At 37.8% G+C, this 20881-nt stretch overlaps 1 protein-coding gene across 1 annotated transcript in view; it reads left to right on the forward strand.

The window, feature by feature from the left end:
• Positions 1-20240, forward strand: part of LOC124712097 (jmjC domain-containing histone demethylation protein 1) — a 126208-nt gene extending 105968 nt beyond the window's left edge. The window contains exons 16-17 of the mRNA XM_047242394.1: positions 7059-7257; positions 16897-20240. Coding sequence (XP_047098350.1) covers positions 7059-7257; positions 16897-17190 — 493 coding nt within the window. The 3' untranslated portion in view covers positions 17191-20240. The remainder of the gene's footprint in view (positions 1-7058; positions 7258-16896) is intronic.
• The last annotated feature ends 641 nt before the right edge of the window (positions 20241-20881 follow it).

Below are 20881 nucleotides of genomic sequence, written 5' to 3' on the forward strand. Positions count from 1 at the left end.
CCCATCTGTTGTCAGACTAGAGACACTGGTATTATTCATTGTGTCTAATTGCTTATGTCAAAATCTGCTGATTTGCTCTCCTACTGCAACATACTCAGGTTGTGCATATTGATCTTAGTCTCCTTGCTTGAACATCATCTTTAACTTTTATAGCATGAATGAAATATCTTCATTATCATTTGCTATCATCAATTAATCACCAGCAAGCAGTAATCTGAATTGGTAAGCCTTCCTCCCATCTATTCTCATTCACTTTCTTAATACACTAGAGTAGTAACATTTCAAACAGAACAAAGAAATAATTTATTTTTTCTTCTAATTTATTTTTATTTTTCAGCATAATCTCCCCATAAGCCTATACATCTCTCCCAGTGATGCCTCCATCTTTTTAACCTGTCCAGATAATAGTTACTGTCTTTCTTTGCAAAATAGTTTTTTACAAAGGTGATGGTCTCTTCATTCGATGAACATTTCTGTCATCCAAGCTCAAGTTTTAGCTGAGGGAACAAAAAAACATCACTTTGGGGTAGATGTGGTGAGTAAGGAGGGCGCCCAACCAGTTGAAACTGCAATTCTTCGATTTTCGCAGTGGAAACCACTGAGGTGTGAGACGGCACAGAGTAAGCAATCGTAGCATCTAATACACGGCCAGCTTTGAATCAATATGTGACAAACACATTCTTTAGATATGCTCATAGCCACTGCTATCTCTCTCACCTTAATTCGATGGTTCTGTAACACCATTTGGTGATCTCGAGCAATATTGTTGTCAATTATTGCAGTTTTTGGCTGTCCTGAATGTTCATTATCACCCAAGCTGGCACAGCCACGATTAAACTCAGCTGCCCTGAATTTCATTGTGGTAAATGATGGTGCAGAGTCCCTGTACACAGTGTACAACTTGTGTTTAATGTGCGTAGGTGTACTGCCTTTGCAAAATACATATGTGATGACTGCTTGATACTCATTTTTTCCATTTTCACAAAAGCACTTGCATCAACTCACTGAAACAACTATCAAACAACAACTGCATGACCAAAAAGGCTGAAATTTTGGTGAGCGCCTTACTATACATGTGCAAACAAATTCCCGAACTTTTTTTGACAAGTACTGCTATCATCATGTTGAGGTCTGAAACTTTTCAGACTACATAAACATGATAAGCAGCATAGGGGGACAACAACCCCTTTTTAATTATTTAATGTATAAGAAAGTCTCAGAATATTTGTCATTACCAATGAGAAGGAAAGAGCAGAATTCAAAAGAGCAGAATTCAATGGATGAAGTCATGAGAGCAATTGTAATTAAGGAGTAAGCTAGTGCTGAGGAGGAGTGTCAGCTAATAGAAAGAACAATTCAGTAGATGGTGGAAGTCAAGCTGGAATTGGAAAACAGTGAGGTGAAGTGAGTGGTCCAGTGATAATTGTAAGAACACTATTGAGGAGTGGAAAAACACAGGGAAAAAGATGCTCCAACAACACGTGCTTGCCACCAGACAAAATTATGGACAGATGAGAGAGAAAGCAACAGTTATTTTCAGAAGGGAAAAAAGAAAATTTGAAAAAAATAGATTGTAGGACATTGGGGAATGTGGGAGTAAAAATGATAATACAAGAATGTTCAGGGGAATAAATGAGACAAAACAAGGATGGCAGCCACAGACAACGATATGCAGGGATAAAGTTGTTTGGCTATGAAACCAAAATCATAGAAAGATGGGAAGAATATTTTAAAGAACTGTTGAAATCTGGGGAAATCCAGGATTTTGAAGAAGAGGAACTGGTGGAGCAAGCTGGTAGCTAGTGGTGAAGAAGAGGAACCAGTGTTGTAAGAAGTGATTGTAGCTGTTAAGGAGATGAAGAACTATTGAGCTGTGGGAGAAGATAAGATACAAAGTTAAATGTTCAAGTATGATGGTGCAGAAGTAGTATAAGAGAATGAAAAATCAACAACCCAGAAGACAACCATCATTATAGCAATACATAAAAAGGGCTATAGAACAAATCACAATAATCATAGAGGAATAGTACTGGTGAATGCTGCCTACAGAGTATTGGCTAGGATATGGCACAAGAAATTATGACCACATGTTGAAGCCACAATTGAGGAGTACCAGTGTGGTTACAGGAAGAAACGGGCAGCAACAGATCAGGTATTCGCCCTTGGATTAATAATGAAAAAAATGTCATGTGTACAATATAATTGTGCACCAACTGTGTGTGTATTTTAAAGCAGCTTATGACAGTATCAACAGAAATTGTCTTCTCAAGGTGTTATGGAAGCTGGGGATACCACCAAAGCTAATAAGACCCGTAAAAATGACTTGAAGTAACACCAGCTGCAAAGCAAGAACTAAGGACAAATATTTCAATAATTTTCCAATCTTTCAAAGACTGACATTATTTAACTTAGGTCTGGAGGCTGTCGTGCAAAAACTGCCAATCAGAACAGATTACACGATTTTCAACAGGCTCAGAATATGGCATTTGCAGAAGACATAGCCATGCTTGGGATAACTAAGGAATATTTGCTGGAAAACTATGCAGGTTTGGAATGTGAAGTGGTCGCACTTCACTTGTTCTTAAGTAAGGAAAAAACAAAATATATGAAGAACACCAGAAAGTAAACAAGGTGGAGAGGTGTTGAGCAATTTGAAGGGTTTGAAATAGTAAACCAGTTTAAGTATTAGGGAGGAATGGTTACAGAAGATAATATGGCACCAACAGAGATAAAGACAAGAATACCTGCAGATAACACGTGCTATTACAGCTTCCTAACTCATTGTGATCCTCCAACATTTCAAGACAGCTGAAGATGACAGTTTACAAAACAATTATAAAACCAGTTGCTAGGTACGGGTCCAAAATGTGGACAATAGCACAACAGGTCAAATACGCCTCGGATGCATGGGAACGCAAAGTACTGTACAAGATATATGGGGCAATGGTGCCTGGAGAATTAGGACCATTGCAGAATTGTATGAACTCTATAAAAAAAATCCACCAGTCACTGTAGATGTAAAGGCATGAAGAATACAGTGGTTAGAACATATGCAGAGGATGGAAGGACGACGAGTGCCAAAGAAGGTGCTAACTGCAAAGCCAGAGGGAAGCCACTCATTGGCGAGACCGAAATTTCAATGACTGATATTGTAGACACAGATATCTGAGAAAGTAAGGTGTATGGAACTGGAGAGGGCTGACAAAGTCAAGAGATGATTGAAGGAGACAGGTGGTTGACAACACCCCAGGACCATCATGGGCTGTAATGCTGGAAAAGGAGAAGAATACTTGGGAAAGTCTCAGAATATTTATTCCCATTTCAGTTAGCATTTGGCTGCTACAAACATGTTGTAGACTGCCCTGACATGTCTTATTTGCATAGCATTTTGAAGGATGTGATATTGTAAGCCTTCTCAAAATTAATAAAAGCCAAGTGCTTACCCATACTTCTCTCCATACACTCTTGTCTGTTGTAGATGTAGAAGGTCTAATACTCATTAACTGAAAAAAATGTTTCCTGGACGATAATAAAGTAAGTTACGCAACTGAAACAACCTTCAGAACAACTAATACAACAGAAATTTATAAAATATTGATGATAGAAAGATGAATAATTAGGACATGCATAAATAAACAGTGTCAAGTAAATGGGAAGTGGAGAATAGCTTCAAATGAAACTGTGTACAAGAAAATAGAACCAATAATGAGCACTATCAGGAAGAAAAATATCTCATTCTTTGGACATCTAATGAGAACACCAGAAAACAGAATTAATAAGGGAATGATAGAAAAATTGTAAATAGTAAGGGCAACATTAAACAGATCACAGAAATTAACGAAGACATACGAGAACTCGAAATTACAGTAGAAGACAAAAAACAAAAAAAACCAGAATACTGCAAGACACCCGAACCAACTACAAATGAAGATCAATTAAAGGGCTACAGGAAGAGTGATCTCAGATGAAGAAAGAAATAATATATCTGAAAGAATGAAGAAGAAATATTATTGAATAACAACAACTTGTATAAACCTCTGTATAACTGATGAATCACCCAATGAACGCCATAAAATAAAAAATAAATAAAATAAAGTAACTTATTTATTTTTTCAGTCCTATAAATTCATATACAATTTTCTGCTAAAAGAAAAATATTGTTATTGTTAATATGTATTTTATTACCAGCTATGCAGTACTTGGCGCTCTCTCTCTCTCTCTCTCTCTCTCTCTCTCTCTCTCTCTCACACACACACACACACACACACACACACAATATTAAAAAACTGAGTAATAGAACACATTGCTGGCAAGTTGGCAAGAATATAAATAACTGTTTTTGTAATAAAAGTACTGTTTGCATACAGATCTTTGGAATTTCTTTTTCTACTCATCACTATTGCTTCAGTTTACCTGACTATGCCCTGAAAATGATGGAAGATAAATAGTTGAAGTAGTAAAGCAACACCTCACTCTGTGGAAGGGGTGTTAAATGGTCAAAAAATGCATAAGCAAACACAATACATTGCTAAGCTTTTGGGCAAATTTTCTTTCAGTGCTAACGGAATATACATATACACTCATATGCCTACATGGCTACATTGTACCAGCACTGCAGCTAGGCTAGGCTGGGGGGGTACTGTATATTTCGGCAGTTAAGAAAACCTACAGATAAGACAAAGTATAAATTTTCATCAAAGATATGTAGTTTTACAGTATGCCTGTCCTATAAGATGATTTCCAAACTATCGACGGCTTGTAAATTTAGTTCAGAACAGTGATCATCTGGATATACCTTGAGTATTTATGAAAGCATCATATTGTCTATTCAGTTTAGCACACATATCTGCTGTGTACTACTGAACAACTGGTGCAGTTGCAAATATCATAAAGCAAAAGCCTCCTTCAGCATTGTTATGGTTTTCCTTTTAGAAGAACATGTTGAATAATGAACTCATATGTACAGCTAACAAATTTTGGTGTAAGGTGTGTTGTGTGTTCAAACGGTAAGTGTAATTGGCGTAAAATTTGTGAAGTGTGTGTGCACAATGCTGAAACCAACAAAAAGAAGGAAATATGAAGCAAGACTCAAAGGTCATAAATCAGACTAAAGAATCAAACAACTGTGCTGCTGTAGGGGCTTTCGATATAACACAAAAGATGGTAAGAGATTGACGAAAGAATGAAGATGCTATTAAAAAATGCCAAAGGGAAAGTGTTCTCTTAGGAGGGGAACAGTTTGTTTGCCAGATGCAGAAAATAGTATTGCAGAATGGGTACAAGAACAGAGGCAGAACTGTTGCATTGTCACAATAAATATGATTAGGGCTTATACAATGAAGTGGGCATGAGCCAATCCAGGGAAAGAATTTGAAGCAACAGTAGGTTGGTGCAATCGTTTTATGAACAGAAAAAACGTGGAATATGGCAGAAAACAAAAAATTTGCAGAAGTTACCAAAAGATCTTTACATTAAAAAGTTATGAGTTTTCGTTAGTTTGTTGTTCATGTGAGGCAAAAATACAAGTTTCCACTCTTCATATTGCAAGTATGGAAGAAATACTGATGAACGTCGATATGATGAACCCTAAAACTGTGGAAACAAAAAGTGTAAAAATTGTTCAAATCATAAGTACAGGTAATCAAAAGACCAAGTTTACAGTAGTATTAATATTTGTGGCAGATGGAACAAAGTTAAAACATATGGTCATTTCCAAGCAGAAAACCATTCCTAAAATAAAATTTTTGCCAGGTATTTTATACATTTTCATAAAAAGGGATGGGTGAACAAGAATGGTGTAAAATTGTAGATGGAAAATGTGTGGCAGAGGTGACCATGTGCTCTACGAAATCAACCAAGTTTGTTGGTGTGGGATATGTTTTGTGGTCACATAATGGAGAATACCAAAATTGCATAGCATGAAGCAATACTAAGATTGCTGTTACACTGGATGGTTTGACTTTGATGCTACGACATTTAGACACCTCTCTTCTGAATAAACCATTCAAAGACGACATGTGTGAACAATGGAATAACTGAATCATGAATGGTGAAAAGTCTTATACGAAAGGTGGAGCTATGCGGGCTGCATCACTTGATGTTTTGTGTAATTTTGTGATCAGATCAAAAGTGGAACTGGAAACTGTGATCAAGTCCTTCAAGAAGTGTGGGATTTCCAGTGCTGTGGCTGGCATAGAGGACAATTTATTAGGATACTGATGATGAAATGGAAATCGAGTCACAAGGTGCAGAATGGGACCCATACGATGAACTTCTCAACAACGAAAGTGAGGATGTACTTGAGGAACTGCTTTCCTGAGATGATGATTGTGAGGATTTTTGCAGAATTTTAATTGCACTGGTGAGTGATTTATTTGATTTTATAATGGTTTTAAATGTATATAAATTTGACTCTATGATTTATATCCGTCATGTAAGACGACCACGATTTTGGATGCCTTTTTTATGCTTCCGCTATCGTCTTATCTGCCAGTATATGTGATATGCTTGCGTTGGGTGGAGTGGGTGCGGCAAGGAAAGAGTTAGGGAGTAAGAGAGAGGGTTGGAAGGAAGGGCGGCTGATGGCTGGGAGGGAGAGACAGGCAGTAAGTGTATGGGATAGCTCCCTCTGGCAACGTGCAGCTCCTCATCCTTGCACCAAAGTGAGCTCACTGCTGCCACGTTCCTAGCGTGCGTGGTTGCTACATCTCCCTCCCAACTCTCAGTCACCATTCCCTCTAACCTACTGTGCCTCTCCCCGCCCCCTTCCTCCGCTCGCCCATTCTATCCAAATAAGCACCATCATCCCAGACGAGCTGCAGTTCCAGTACAATGTAGTCGTGCAGATGCATTTGTGTTCTGTAGTTAGCTCTGAAGAAGGACATCGTCTCAAACCCGAGCAACATTTTCAGTTTTGTTTATGTGCTTATCGCCAACTCAGTGCCTCAACTACGCAGTGAGCTGCTACCTTTAGTAGTTTCATCATTTGTATTCCACCAAGGACTTTCCACGATGGTATTAATTCTGGTGGTCAGTAATACTGATTCCTTTCTCAACAGCTTTGTTTTGGGACTCAATGACGCGTCCTTGCGAGAACTGCTGAGCCCACCACCAGATTCACGACCAGGTCTAGTAGGGTCTCGTTCACGACTGAAAGGCCTGCGTACGCTCCGCTTGGCGGGATGTGACATCTCAGATGTGGCTCTGCGCTACATAACACAGCACTTACCAAAACTTGTGGAGTTAGATATATCACAGGTATGTAACAATTTTTGTGTTAAGCAGGTCAAAATAATGTGTGTAGATTTTTATTTTTATCTTACGCATTAACTTCTGTTCCAATATTGAACGTTCTTCCCCCATTCCATTATTTTTAAAGAGGGTTAAGATTACTCAGTTCATCTCATTCTGAGGTTTACAGTGGGGGGGGGGGGGGGGGGGGGGGGAGGAGCAAGAGAAGAGAAGAGGCAGGCAGTAAGAGGGAGTGTTGGGAGGAAGGCCGACTGATGGTTGGGAGGGAGAGACAGGCAGTAATTGCATGTCACAGCTCCCTCGGGCAACGTGCAGAGGGAGCTCTGGTGTGCAAAACTTAGGACTAAAGTAATTTTTGCATGATGTATCATTGTCAAGAAACATAGTTCGATGAAACTTGGACCGTACAAAGAAAGAACTGCTATAGTACAGTACAGTAAAGAAGGTAACCGAAAGGAATGCACAATGAGACGAGCAGAAATGACACTTTCATTCAAAGACAATAACTACACTGAGGTCATTGTGATATAATATGGTCCCTTTGACATTACAAAATGCAGGAGGTGGTTCTTAATGTGGTGTGTGATCACCATGAATGGCAATGCATTTTCTGTAACATGCTACCCTGCCGGCCACAATGTTAGTAAGGAATTCTTGTAGTGGAGCCTTCCACCACTCTACAAGTGCAGTTGACAACTACTGGATGGTAGCTGTTGCGTGTGAATATGCTGCAGTATGTCCTCAACGCATCCCCTCATGTGCTTGTTGGGGTTTAAGTCAGTGGAACAGACAGGCCAGTCCATTTGTTTTTGGGGTTTAAGTCAGTGGAACAGACAGGCCAGTCCATTTGTCAGATATCTTCTCATTCCAAGAGCTTGCACAGTTCAATGTGATCATGCATTGTCATCCATAAAAATGAAGTCAGGGCCAAATACACCTCTGAAAAGATGCATGTGGGGAAGGAGTACAGTGTCATCATAATGTTGACCGGTGAATGTAGTGTGTTCAAAGATTTGGAGGTCAGTGTGCCCATGTAACATTATGCCTCACCACACCTTAATACCTGGACCATCAAAACGATCATGTTTGACAGTGTTCCTGGGTGCATTACGTGTTAGCACCTGTCGCCTTGTGAGGATATGTGCATCACTCTCCTGTCACCCTGTGAGGATATGTGCAGCAGTCTTTCACTGAGGAATGTCATTCTGAGTTTCCTAAGTTAAATTGTAGCAGAAATGACAGATATTGAAATAACTGACTGTGAGATAGAAAATCAACCAAGAGCGACAGAAAATCAACCAAGAGCACTAAACAGATAAAAGACAACTGGAACCTGTTCGGTTACCTATCTGATTCTACACTGACTTCAAACTGTAGTAGAATTTTGGAAAACGTTTTATGCTTGTGTATTATGACATTCCTGGAGTTTGAAACTCTCCTCTGTAGGTTCAACAGAAAAACGATAAACAACGATCGTGTGAAACCCAGCTCGCTCTATTTGCTCTGGAAACTGAGAAGGCAGTAGAAACTATCACCCATGTTGATGCCATGTTCCTTGGCTTCAGGAAGATGTTTAATACAGTTCTGCACTGTCAACTAATAAACAAAATACCTGCATATATAAAATCAGACCAGCTTTGTGACTGTATTGAAGACTTCCTTGCAAGTTGAACACAGCATGTTGTTCTTAATGGAGAGAAATCTTTAGAAGTAAAAGTAAGTTTGGGTGTGTCCCAAGGAAGTGTTATAGGACTATTACTATCCACAATATACATAAACGACATTGTGGATAATGTCAGAAGCTCCAGGAGACCGTTCGCAAATAATAATACTGTTGTATATAGAGAATTTGGAAGACTTATTATTGTGTGATTTTGTAATTGCTGAACAGTGGCTGGAAGCCACATCCTTTACATATCTGGGAGTATGTGTTCAGAGCGAATACAAGTGAAACGATCACTTCAAACTAACTGTAGGAAAGGCAGATGCCAGACTGAGATTCAGTCGAAGAATCCTCAAGAAGCATAATCCACCTATGAAGGTAGTGTACAAAACCATAATTTGACTGATAATTGAATATTGCTTGTCATTCAGGAACCCTCACCTCATAGGAGTGATAGATGAAATAGAGAAGATCCAAAGAAGTGCAGCAAGTTCCATCATAGTTCTGTAACAATAGTTAATTATCTTTACTTAAGAATGTTATACCGTTCTGTAATAAACTGACTAGCTCGCAGCTTGCCTACCTTACACACACATTATTATTATTATTATTATTATTATTATTATTATTATTATTGACCCCATTATATGCAGATTCGTTATACACATTTTCGCATATGTGTGATTTTAGTTGTCATATTCAGTAGAATCAAAGTTGGAAGTTTTGGATCACTAGATATGCAGTGATGTTCCACTATGAGAACTATTTGTGACAATGCAGAATCAATTCGAAAAGCTCTTCAGTCTTCAGCTAACATGACTGTGACTAGAGAGACCAGATCTTGCTGGGAGGTGATGGAAAGAATGGAAAATATGGTACGTTAATGGAAAGGCCATCACAACCAACAGCACATTCCTCTCCTTGGAGCTACTCTTCAAGACCTTGTATGCAGATTTAACTAAAGAAGAGGACGATCCAGCATCTTTCTCGGTTGTTGGTTTGATCCTTTAAAGCATTGTTTTACCTTTCATAATGTTAAAATAACAGGAGAGGCAGCTGCGACAAATGAAATTGGAGCTGAGGAATATGTTTCAATAAATTGTGACAGAAAGAGACTACACTGTGAACCAGGTTTTCAAAACAAATGTCTGGTCACCTGTTGACTTCCTATTGAAGAAAAAACAGCGACAGTATTTCGGGCTGCTAGTGACCAATGCACCCGTCTTTTCAGAGGAAATGTCTCGGGATTGCAAATTAAAACCCCTTATGATCTAGTAATCTGAAAACTCTAGGACACTAAAGGATTGTGACAAGAGCAGGTTATGAGTTCATTGAGATGAAATGAAAAAGATTGGGCACTATTTTCAGTGACTATTTTTAATGAACTGAATAGACAACTGAAGGCTTTCTCTCAGAAAGAAAAAAATCTGTTTCAGAATTATTCTCCTTCATAATGTTCTGAACCACCAACTTTCCAGTATTGATTCAAATAAAAATACTCGAGTTCTGTTTCCACCACAAAACACTACATCTGTCCTGCAGCCCATGAACCAGGGAGTTATTTCTACATTTAAGGAATAGTATCTGCATAAAAGTTTGTCCAATCACATAGAAGAGTGTGATTTGAGTGACGAGCTTACCATTATGATTTTCTGGCGGTAGGTTAAAGTTCAGAGGCTACAGCTGCTATTAGAGATGTGTGGGCTGACATCACTCCAAAATGCGTTAATGATGTATGGAGGAAACTGTGTCCTGATACCATACGAGTGCTAGAAGATGAGGGGCTCACTGACATCACTGCTGCAGCTGAGAGATTGCAGTCATGGCACAACAGATTCGATTCACTGATGTTGATGAAGAGAATGTGTGTGACTTCCTGAATTCCCATTCTGAGTATCTGAGTAACAAAGGTTTGATAATCTCCCCTGAGAATGGCAATAAATAAGAAACAGAGGATGAGGTAGTTCAGCCGGTTAGAAAGCTGACAATGAAGAAAATGGCTGAGTCCTTCAGAATGATTGATGCGGCAGTGAAAAGTTTTGAGGAATGTGATCCTGAAAAAGTAAGGAGTGCTATAGTGAAGAGAGAAGTTGAACAGTCCCTTAAATGTTACAAAGAGCTGTACAATCGAGTGGCAACGAAAACTTACACAGCTAACAATTGAAGATTTGTTTGCAAAACAGTGAGCCACTTGAAATGAATATAAAGTACTAAGCAAGAACATGCCAGAATGAAATTTTCACTTTGCAGCGGAGTGTGTGCTGATGTGAAACTTTCTGGCAGATTAAAACTGTGTGCCGGACCGAGACTCGAACTCGGGACCATTGCCTTTTGCGGTCAAGTGCTCTACCACCTGAGCCACCCAAGTAGGACTCAGGCCCTGTCCTCACAGCTTCACTTCTGCCAGTACCTTGTCTCCTACCTTCCAAACTTCACAGAAGCTCTCCTGCGAACCTAGCAGAACTAGCACTTATGGAAGAAAGGATATGCAGAGACATGGCTGAGACTCGAACTCGGGACCTTCGCCTTTTGCGGGCATCCTTTCTTGCAGGAGTGCTAGTTCTGCAAGATTTGCAGAAGAGCTTCTGTGAAGTTTGGAAGGTAGGAGTCGAGGTGCTGGCAGAAGTGAAGCTGTGAGAATGGGGTCCGAGTCGTGTTTGGGTAGCTCAGTGGTAGAGCACTTGCTGCGAAAGACAAATGTATCGAGTTCGTGTCTCGGTCTGGCACACAGTTTTAATCTGCCATGAAGTTTCAAGAACATTCCAGCTACAAAGGATTTGCATGTAAGGAAATTTATCATGGAAAATAAACTGATTATAGCACCATCAAATTCTTCTAGTGGAGATGATCCAGAGGCTATTTAGGATGTAGACGTAGTGAAAATTATTTTAGAATATTATGGTGCATTTCAGTAATAAATTTTTACTTAGTGCATAAATTCTGCATTAAAATGTGTTTCAGAAATATGATGGTTATTTTATGTAAAAATGCTAAGAAACTCAGCTATTTTAAACTTAATGTGTGAGTAAAAGTGACCCTAAACCCATATTTTTCTGTTAAATGACTCTCGATACACACAGTGTTTCCGCAGAATGTAATTATCACATATAACAAGATTTACATGTAGCAACTTTACATGAAGATTTTTAATGATATTCTTTCCATTGTTATCAAAAGCAGTAAGCTAACAGAGATGTAATAAATCACTAGCCAAAGATACTAAAGTCAGGATAAGGTCAATTTATTAAGATATTCCTCTGATATCATATTTGGGAGGACGATGGTTCAAACCCGCGTCTGTCCATCCAGATTTAGATTTTCCGTGATCTCTGTGAATTGCTCCAGACAAGTGCTGGGGTGCTTCCTTTGAAAGGCCACAACCAATTTTCTTCTGTAGCCTTGACACAATCCGAGCTTGTGCTGCTCCATCTCCAATAACCTTGATGTCGACAGGATGGTAAACCCAATCTTCCTTTCTTCCTCTGATATCATAAGATACATGTTGATACATTGCAGTTTTTTGTATGTGTAAAATATTTTGTTTGTTTGTTTCTTTCTTCCTTCCTTTTTTTTCTGGAATAACGTCTTAATTAAAATATGACTGTGAATTATTACTTCATTTAGTTAAAACATTTCTTGCAGCTATTGGATTTTATGAATGTGAGAAATATTATTTCTTTTCACTCCTTTCTTTCTAAAGTGTTTTTCTTTTCTTTCACCAAAACTATATTTTTATTCTTATATGATCACGCCAAACTACTCAATAAAAAGATCAGAACTTTCTACTTTTATACTTTAGGCAGACTGAAATTTTATTTTTTCGCTTAAATCAGTAGTACACTCCCTGCAATTCAGTTCCAGTGTATCCCCATTCCTAATTTGGCCTTGTATATAAAAAAAGTATTAGTGCCACCACCATTGCAAATTAATAAAGATGCAACAATTCTCAAACATTTCAGGCATTGGCTTCTAACTAAATTATTTATCCCAATTGTAAGTTATAATAAAATGTAAAAACTTCATCCAGCTGTGGAGCAACTGACTACAATAATAGTAATTAATTACATTGGCCCAGTGGTATGGTGCATGACAAATAATGCTGTACTTTGTGTTTGAATGGTTTCTTAAGAACACATATAAATGTGGAAAATTCAGCTTATTAATATTTTTTGTTGGGTGATAAATTTATCCATAAGCAACTCAAACTGGAAAGTAGCCCCTGCTACAGTCAAACACTTGCATGAGCCTGTCAGCATCACCCACAGAAACTTATGAAAATCCTTCCTACATTAATGAGCAGACATCTTTCTCACTAGATGTGGCTCTGCCAAGGCTGAACTATTCGCACCATTGATCAAATGGGGGGCCTTCCAACCAAAATCTCTGTTGTGTACACCACTACAAATTCAAATTTGAGTGGCTGTGAATGAAATGATCCATCTTTGACCACTAAAGGTTTTCCTACCTAAATATCCCTTCCTTGGAGAAGATTCTTAAACCTCCACAATAGTTTAATTCTTTCTGTTTTCCACAATGTAAATTAACTGAATATACCAATTCTCAGAACAGTGTAAAATTTAGTCTTATATATTCCCTCAAACGAGCTGATCACTTCTCTATTATGACTTAGTCTAAGGTCGACTCACCCATCTGGTACTCAAAAATCTGATCTGCTTGTGCAAATATGAGAGTGCAACTGTCCAATGATGGAGAAGTAAAACATTTTGTTGAAAAACTCTTACAAATTATTGAAGACCATCCAGTTGATTGTATGACTGGACAGATTCAACTTACAAATGATTTATGAAATATTGTCAACAGCCCAAATGAATTAATAGATAAAGTTTTTCCAAACATTATCCAAAATTACTCAAGTTGGTTATTTGAAAGAGCCATTTTAGCTGCAAGAAATGAAGTAATTGGCAATATTAATTTAAAAATTCACAAGGAATGGTCATGAACAGTTAAACAATGAAACTGAAGCAAAAATAATATCAGGAGAAGATAAAGAACAAAAAAATAGCATTTATTCCAAGGATTTCACTCATATCTACCAAATGGCTGTTTCAATTCAAAAGACGGTCATTTCCAGTAAGATTTGTATTCAGTGTCACTATAAATAAGGCACAAAGACAAACATTTAGATGTTATGATATTAATTTGAAAGAATTGTGCTTTTCTCACAGGTATTTAGTTTTATGTAGCTTGCTATAGGGATGGAAACCCAAAGGATTTGTGTATATACTCACCAAACAAAGAGGTGAGAAATGCTGTTTGTATGCATGTATTGTGGCAGAATAAGTTAGCTAATTATGAAGTATAGTGAATACAAAGCAAAGTTTTCTTTCACTAAATTAGGTACAGCTGTATTATTGAGAATGTGATGATTGAGTAAAGCTTTACAATCTCTGAATATCAGTGTATGTAAGAGTACAGGAGAGTATTTTTGAACATTAAAGAGTATTTTATAGCATATCATTCTAACATTTTCATAATTTTTTGAATGTTTGTCATTAATATGTTCTTTAATGTCTTTTTCAACTTGTACATAAGCAGATGAGCAGTAGGTCATTGCACGGTAGCATGTATATTGGAAGCAGGTCTGTTTTATGACAAATGTAACTTTTTCCTTGAAAAGCACCAAAGTAATAAAATAATATTAAGCTGCCGATAGACGGTAAATGGCATCTATTTAATAGAACTGAGGCAGCAGCAGCTTTTTTTCTCAAGAGTGGCAGCATTTCTTTTAAGTTACTTTTTTACTTTTCATATAGAAATAATATTACACAGTCTAGTGATATTTATTGTTAGTAGAGTGTACAGATTTGTTGCTTCTCATTTGTTAGTGTATGCCATGACTCATCCTACATTCCTGAAGGTTCTCGTCATTGATGGAACAAGTGAAATAAGTTGTGGAATTAGAAATGTTGAAGTATGGATGAGAGTGTAGGAATGACATAAGCATTGATGAAGGTGCAAAGGTTAGCAGAGTAATGGAGAGCAAGCTTAGGTAGTTCAAAAAAATATCTTGGAGTTATATGATCTTATTTCAGGACTCGGCGGCTGTTTCTGACTTCTTTAGAAGTGGGAACTTTCTGCTGGTAAGGGCAAAGAGGATAGTACCTATGAGTGTGCTGTTTTAGGACAAGTCAGTGGCTTAGTTGCAGGAGAGGAAAGCTGGAGAGAATTCATTGGTGTAACTACCGAAAAATTTGATGTTGGGGGAGATCTATTTACTAAAAATATCTAGATTTAAAGGAAGAAGAATTTGACGTGGAAGAGATGACAGCTGACAAACTGGAGATGGTGTTGCTTACTGGTTGGTTTAATGTAAACATAATTTTGGATATGAACCTGACAAGGTGGAAGACGGCTTCTAGGAAGGTGGGTTTGTAGCTGGAGAAGGACCAGGTAAATCTCTTTTGTGAAAAGGACTTGTGCTGTTGAAAGCATTGGGACTGTATTACTTTGTGTTTTACAGCACTCTACCAATGTGACTTTGGAGCTTAACGGAAGACGTGTGATTACCACAGGTTTTCGTGCTAGGTGAACTCCCCTTGTGAAAAATTCATATGACCTTCCTCAGGTATGAACTGTCATGGACACCAGAAAAAGAGATAAACACTCAGAAATTATTTTGTAGGATCCTAGGCAATCACTCTGACAATTGACTGCAGTTTTGAATAAGAATGAGACAACTGTGTGTAGGATTTGAGGGGGAAATCCTGAGATATATATCATACAGTATGACAAATGTCTTCAGAACATGCCAAAATGAAAAGCATTGCATATTGCAGTTTGTTACTGTATTCCATGAAAAGTGTGGCAGTTGTCTTTCTTTATCTTTTTATATGATTATGAATCAATAGCTCATGATCTGAGGATATTCCTGTTATGACTAGCACCAAGTTTCAGCTAATGCACAATGCTTGATGTTATTTCAAGTAATGGCCCCTTTCTGGTACATGTACAATATAACATGGCTTTTTTGCAGGGGATGCTGGTAACACAAGCACATGACCATTGCTTGGTTTATGTGGTGCTGTAGGACGGCCAGATGTGCAGGGGAAACAGCTCCACCTCTTTCATGCAGGGCAGGCAGCACACTGGAATCAGTATTGCAATTACAATGCCAACTTATATTGTACATACAATACTTACTTTTATTTTAAAAATGGCAAAATTTCCACAAAACAGTTTAATTATCATTTGTGTTAAATCCCTGGTGCAAAAAGGTAGAAGGAGGTTCTACACATTTTTCCACAGGATGATACTTCTGCACATGCAGATCCTTTGGTGCAAAATGGAACTATGATGATGCCAGTATAGGTAGTTGGAAGACTTTACCATCTCCCTGACCCCACACTGTCCTGACATAAACACAGTATGTCTGGTTGGTTGGTTTGGGGAAGGAGACCAGACAGCGAGGTCATCGGTCTCATCGGATTAGGGAAGGACGGGGAAGGAAGTCGGCCGTGCCCTTTGAAAGGAACCATCCCGGCATTTGCCTGGAACGATTTAGGGAAATCACGGAAAACCTAAATCAGGATGGCCGGACGCGGGATTGAACCGTCGTCCTCCCGAATGCGAGTCCAGTGTCTAACCACTGCACCACCTCGCTCGGTACACAGTATGTCTGTCTGGAATGTTGTTGAGAGGGCTGATCACAGGACATCGTCTCATCATGACATACTCCAAAGCAGCTGTTACACTATTATTCCAAGAAATGGAGAGGAAACAAATCTAATGGACACACTTTTAATTCAGATCCAGAGTGGAGGCTGCAATCAAGGTGGTTACATCAAATTTAGATTTTTGGAGGATTCTTTTAATAAACAATATAACTGCAATTTTTTGTAAATTTTTCTTGTGCTTGAAGAAACAGCTTTGAAAGTAGAACATTATTTTTCTTCTAATATTGCTATCACTCCAGTATTGAATAATGTACCTTGTATTTACAACCAACCGTAATTGTGTTGCAGTGCGTTCGTGTGACGGATGCAGGAGTGGCGCAGTTGGCTGCGCCCCCTGCGGCCACAACTTCCACGTTAGCATCTTTGGATCTCTCATCCTGTCGGCTGCTGACTGATTCCAGTCTCGACCATTTGGCACGTTGCGATGCTCTGGTTCGACTAGACCTCCGCCACACACCAAACGTCACTGCTGCCGCTCTCGCGAAGTTCGCCGTACGGTCACCACACGGCCTACATGTTACTGATACCAAACTGATAGTTAAAAAGCGCACACAGTCGCCTGAAAACACGTCCACCACCTGATGTGCTGAATATGATGTAGTGTGGAAACGTAATGTACTTTGCACCAGATGCCACTAGGCAACACAATTTCTTATTGTGATATTTGTTAGTACATGTAGTGTGCATTCAGTTTGCCAGCACTAAGAAAGATCGTGACAACATGGCGGCTAATGTTTCGGTAGCTGTTATTGCAATGAAGATTGCACCGGAGTGGTCAATTACTGTCAATCTGAAAAGGACAGTGTACGAAGAAAATGATGTGTAATATTGTTTGTGAGATTTGGGTGCTTGCAGTCAACATCTTTAGCATGTACTCTTCTTCTAGTCCTGCAGACCATTGTGTAGCATGCAAGTGCATCAAACAGTAATATGCATTATCACAAAATAGCTTGACTGATATTATTTGTGAGAGCAGGTCATAAACAGTTCCTGAAAATTGACCAACTTTTAAGGTGGTCAGCAGATTACATCAGTGCTGATGTACACTGTTTTCTTCGCTGTGATTCGTGCTTGTATATGAATAACAATAATGGAAAATCCTGGCTGGAGAAATATGTAAAATAAAAGAAAGGCAATCGCTTACCTATAGAGGACTTGCATGTGGTTGCCTTGCCCTTAACTGACATATTTTTGCACATGAATGAGAGGTACAGCAGGTATGATACATCAAAGGATGATCAAATTCTAAAAGATGGCAGGTTCAGAAGTTTGATTTTGTAGCTTTTTGTACTAGCAGATTACTGCCTTCCTGTTTTATTTTTACTGAATTTTACGGCCATTGTTTCATGTAAAAATCTAGAAGGGTGTCAATTTTTCCCATGTGTTAAAACCGTGGTTTGGAAACTCTTTATTTCTAATACTTGCCTTGGTTACTGTTGCTACAATATTTAATTCATCACAAGGAAACTTTTTGAATTTTGAATCACCATTTCCTGCTTCTTTCAACTTCATAAGTCTTTTCACACCAAGTAAATCAAGTAAATGAAGACCAGGTTTAACAATATGTAAACTGTGAAATTATTATATTTTGAAGATTAACTGGAAGAAAGAATAATGGCTTGTATTGGCATCAGAAATTGTAGTACATGCAATAGTGACCTGTGATGATGCTGATTTCTCTTATGGATCCTTGTTAGCTTTGTTTAGTTAGTGAAATTGTGATTTTGCTTGGGATCTTCACTAGCCACATTCCTGACATACATAAAAGCTGATGAGCTATGTTATGTTAGGAAGAACCTGAAGTTCCTCTCCATCCTGTACTTGATACGAGAGCTGCATGCCCATTTTTGTGCAATACTTAAGCATGTGATAAATTTGTGATGATCATCACAAAATGTTGGATCTTGAATGAAGAGAAACACACTATACATTAAATAATTTCCATATAATCCAGTCTCATCAGAAGAGCTAATATTCTTATATAATTTCTTAGAATTTACTTTCCATCCTCTCTCTCTCTCTCTCTCTCTCTCTCTCTCTCTCTCTCTCTCTCCCCCTCTCCCTCCCTCCCTCTCTCCCTCCTTTTTCCTCCTTCTTTCGTTCTTTCTGACAACCATATTCACTTGCGAGATTTTTTATGCCTTAAGTGGCCCCCTGTTTGTATATTTCTATATTAAATGATATCTATAAAATGTTGGAATTATAAAAAGAGAATATGTTTCATCAGATCTCTGTATAGTTTATTTTATTCATTGTGTGAAGTTCTTCTTTTAATTCTGTATGGTTTTGATCCCTGGCACATAGTACCCCGTGAAAATAGGATACCGTTTATTTAATCTTGTGTATGAGTGGCCGTTTAAGTACTTCGTAAAGAACAGTAAGCTTTTTATAGTATTCAGATATTTTATTTATGTTGCAATGCTGACAATAATTAGACCCTACACGGTATGCCTTTCATTCATTATGATTGTAGGTCTAAAATAAAATACGAGTTTTGTTCTTTACTTGTTACTAACTATTTCATAAAGAGGTACCTTACAGGCTCATGAGAAGTATTTAAGTACTTCCATCAGCTAATGCCAGTGTTATCAGCTAAACATGGGTGATTTCAAATACTTATGTCGGAGACAATTGTATTGCTAATTTATTGCAGGGATAAAATGCACTAATGATGAAGGAGTTGATAATTTCTGCAGCATTTATAGATTTTTGAGCAGGGAAACACGACACCAGTTTTCGTACAGAGTTTTGAAGATAATACTTTTGATAACATTTCTGGAAGGTAATTTATAGTTTTCATCAAAATCGTCACTTAGGGGGTCTTGTACAATAGTACGAAGAAACAATCAAAATAATAATTATAATATTCGAGAGTGTAGTAATTTTATACCAGTTGTACTTTATCAAAAAATTGGTGCAATAATGCCAATATAATTTATTTATGTATCCTCTTAAACTACTATGTAAAACCAGAAGAGAAGAAATAAACTCGCTGTGTGTGTGTGTGTGTGTGTGTGTGTGTGTGTGTGTGAGAGAGAGAGAGAGAGAGAGAGAGAGAGAGGGGGGGGGGGGGGGATAACAACCAAACAACAGAAAAAGATGCGAAGAGAAATCTACGTACACAGTTTAAATTTTACTAGTTATGTAACTACTGTTTGAGCAGACAGTTTTTTAAAAACATATATTTTATGTTCTTGTCCATTTATTTAGAATCTGAGAGCCTAATACTGATTGTGAATGTGTGAATAATCCCCATATTTAGATGCATATATTTCAATTCGTTTATAAGTATGTTAATTGAAACTGTATAAATGTAAATAGAAGAAACACACACACTATTTGTGTGGAGAGGCTAAAGAAACTCTTATTTAGTAAGGTAACGGAGTGGCAGGAATAGAGATGGTAAATAAAATGAAATATGAAGAGTACAGTGCAACATGTATAATGTGGGCAAAGTTATAAAGTATCTTACGTGTATGTGAATGACATTTTTCGCATTAAGGACAGCTTCTGTTGTGTGTTATATTTATTGTAAAATTATGTTTTCATGATATTTTTTTAAAAAATTATCCAAAGTTCATAGTGAATTGTATGCAGTGTAGTGATATTAAACAGACAGTCTGTATCAAAAACTTCCAGTTGTTTTCATCTTGACAGCTGACAGAAAGTCATGGTATTTTGGTTGTGGGTTGCACCCTGGTGCTTATGTCCGTTCTCAGTTTTGATGCTCTTTCATAAACATTCAAAATGTTATTTCTGAATTTTTTTGTGGTGTTATTGACTGACGTTACGATTTTGGGCATCCAGGCATGTTGACAATTCTGTTTCTGTTCATTAAAATAGAATCGTCAATTTGGCTCCAAAACATAAGATTTAATATTCAAAATATCTTTCATCATACAGTTTCCGTTTAAAAGATTATTATACCACACACTTCTTTGCACTTTACACTTTAGGAGAAAATGTTGTAAACATGTCACTTGTCACGAAAAATTCATATGCCACAGGAATTGTATCATATTTTTAGAACTAATTGTGGATCTTGTGCATCCTTCCCTGAGTGGGAAGTCCTACAAGTGAAACAACAACTGATAAAACACAATATAAAATGTTTTGAACTCAACTGATAAATAAACCAGAAAAATATTGTAATTACACTGGTCTAAGATAATCTGTTCAGTGGAGTTGCTTTTTCTGCTGACTAAGCCATAAATTACCTTCTGTTTTATTGCTGCAGTTTTTCAGTACAAGGAAAACAAATGAAAAAATTAAG

This window comes from Schistocerca piceifrons, chromosome 8 (assembly GCF_021461385.2).
Source record: "Schistocerca piceifrons isolate TAMUIC-IGC-003096 chromosome 8, iqSchPice1.1, whole genome shotgun sequence".
NCBI classification, from domain to species: domain Eukaryota; kingdom Metazoa; phylum Arthropoda; class Insecta; order Orthoptera; family Acrididae; genus Schistocerca; species Schistocerca piceifrons.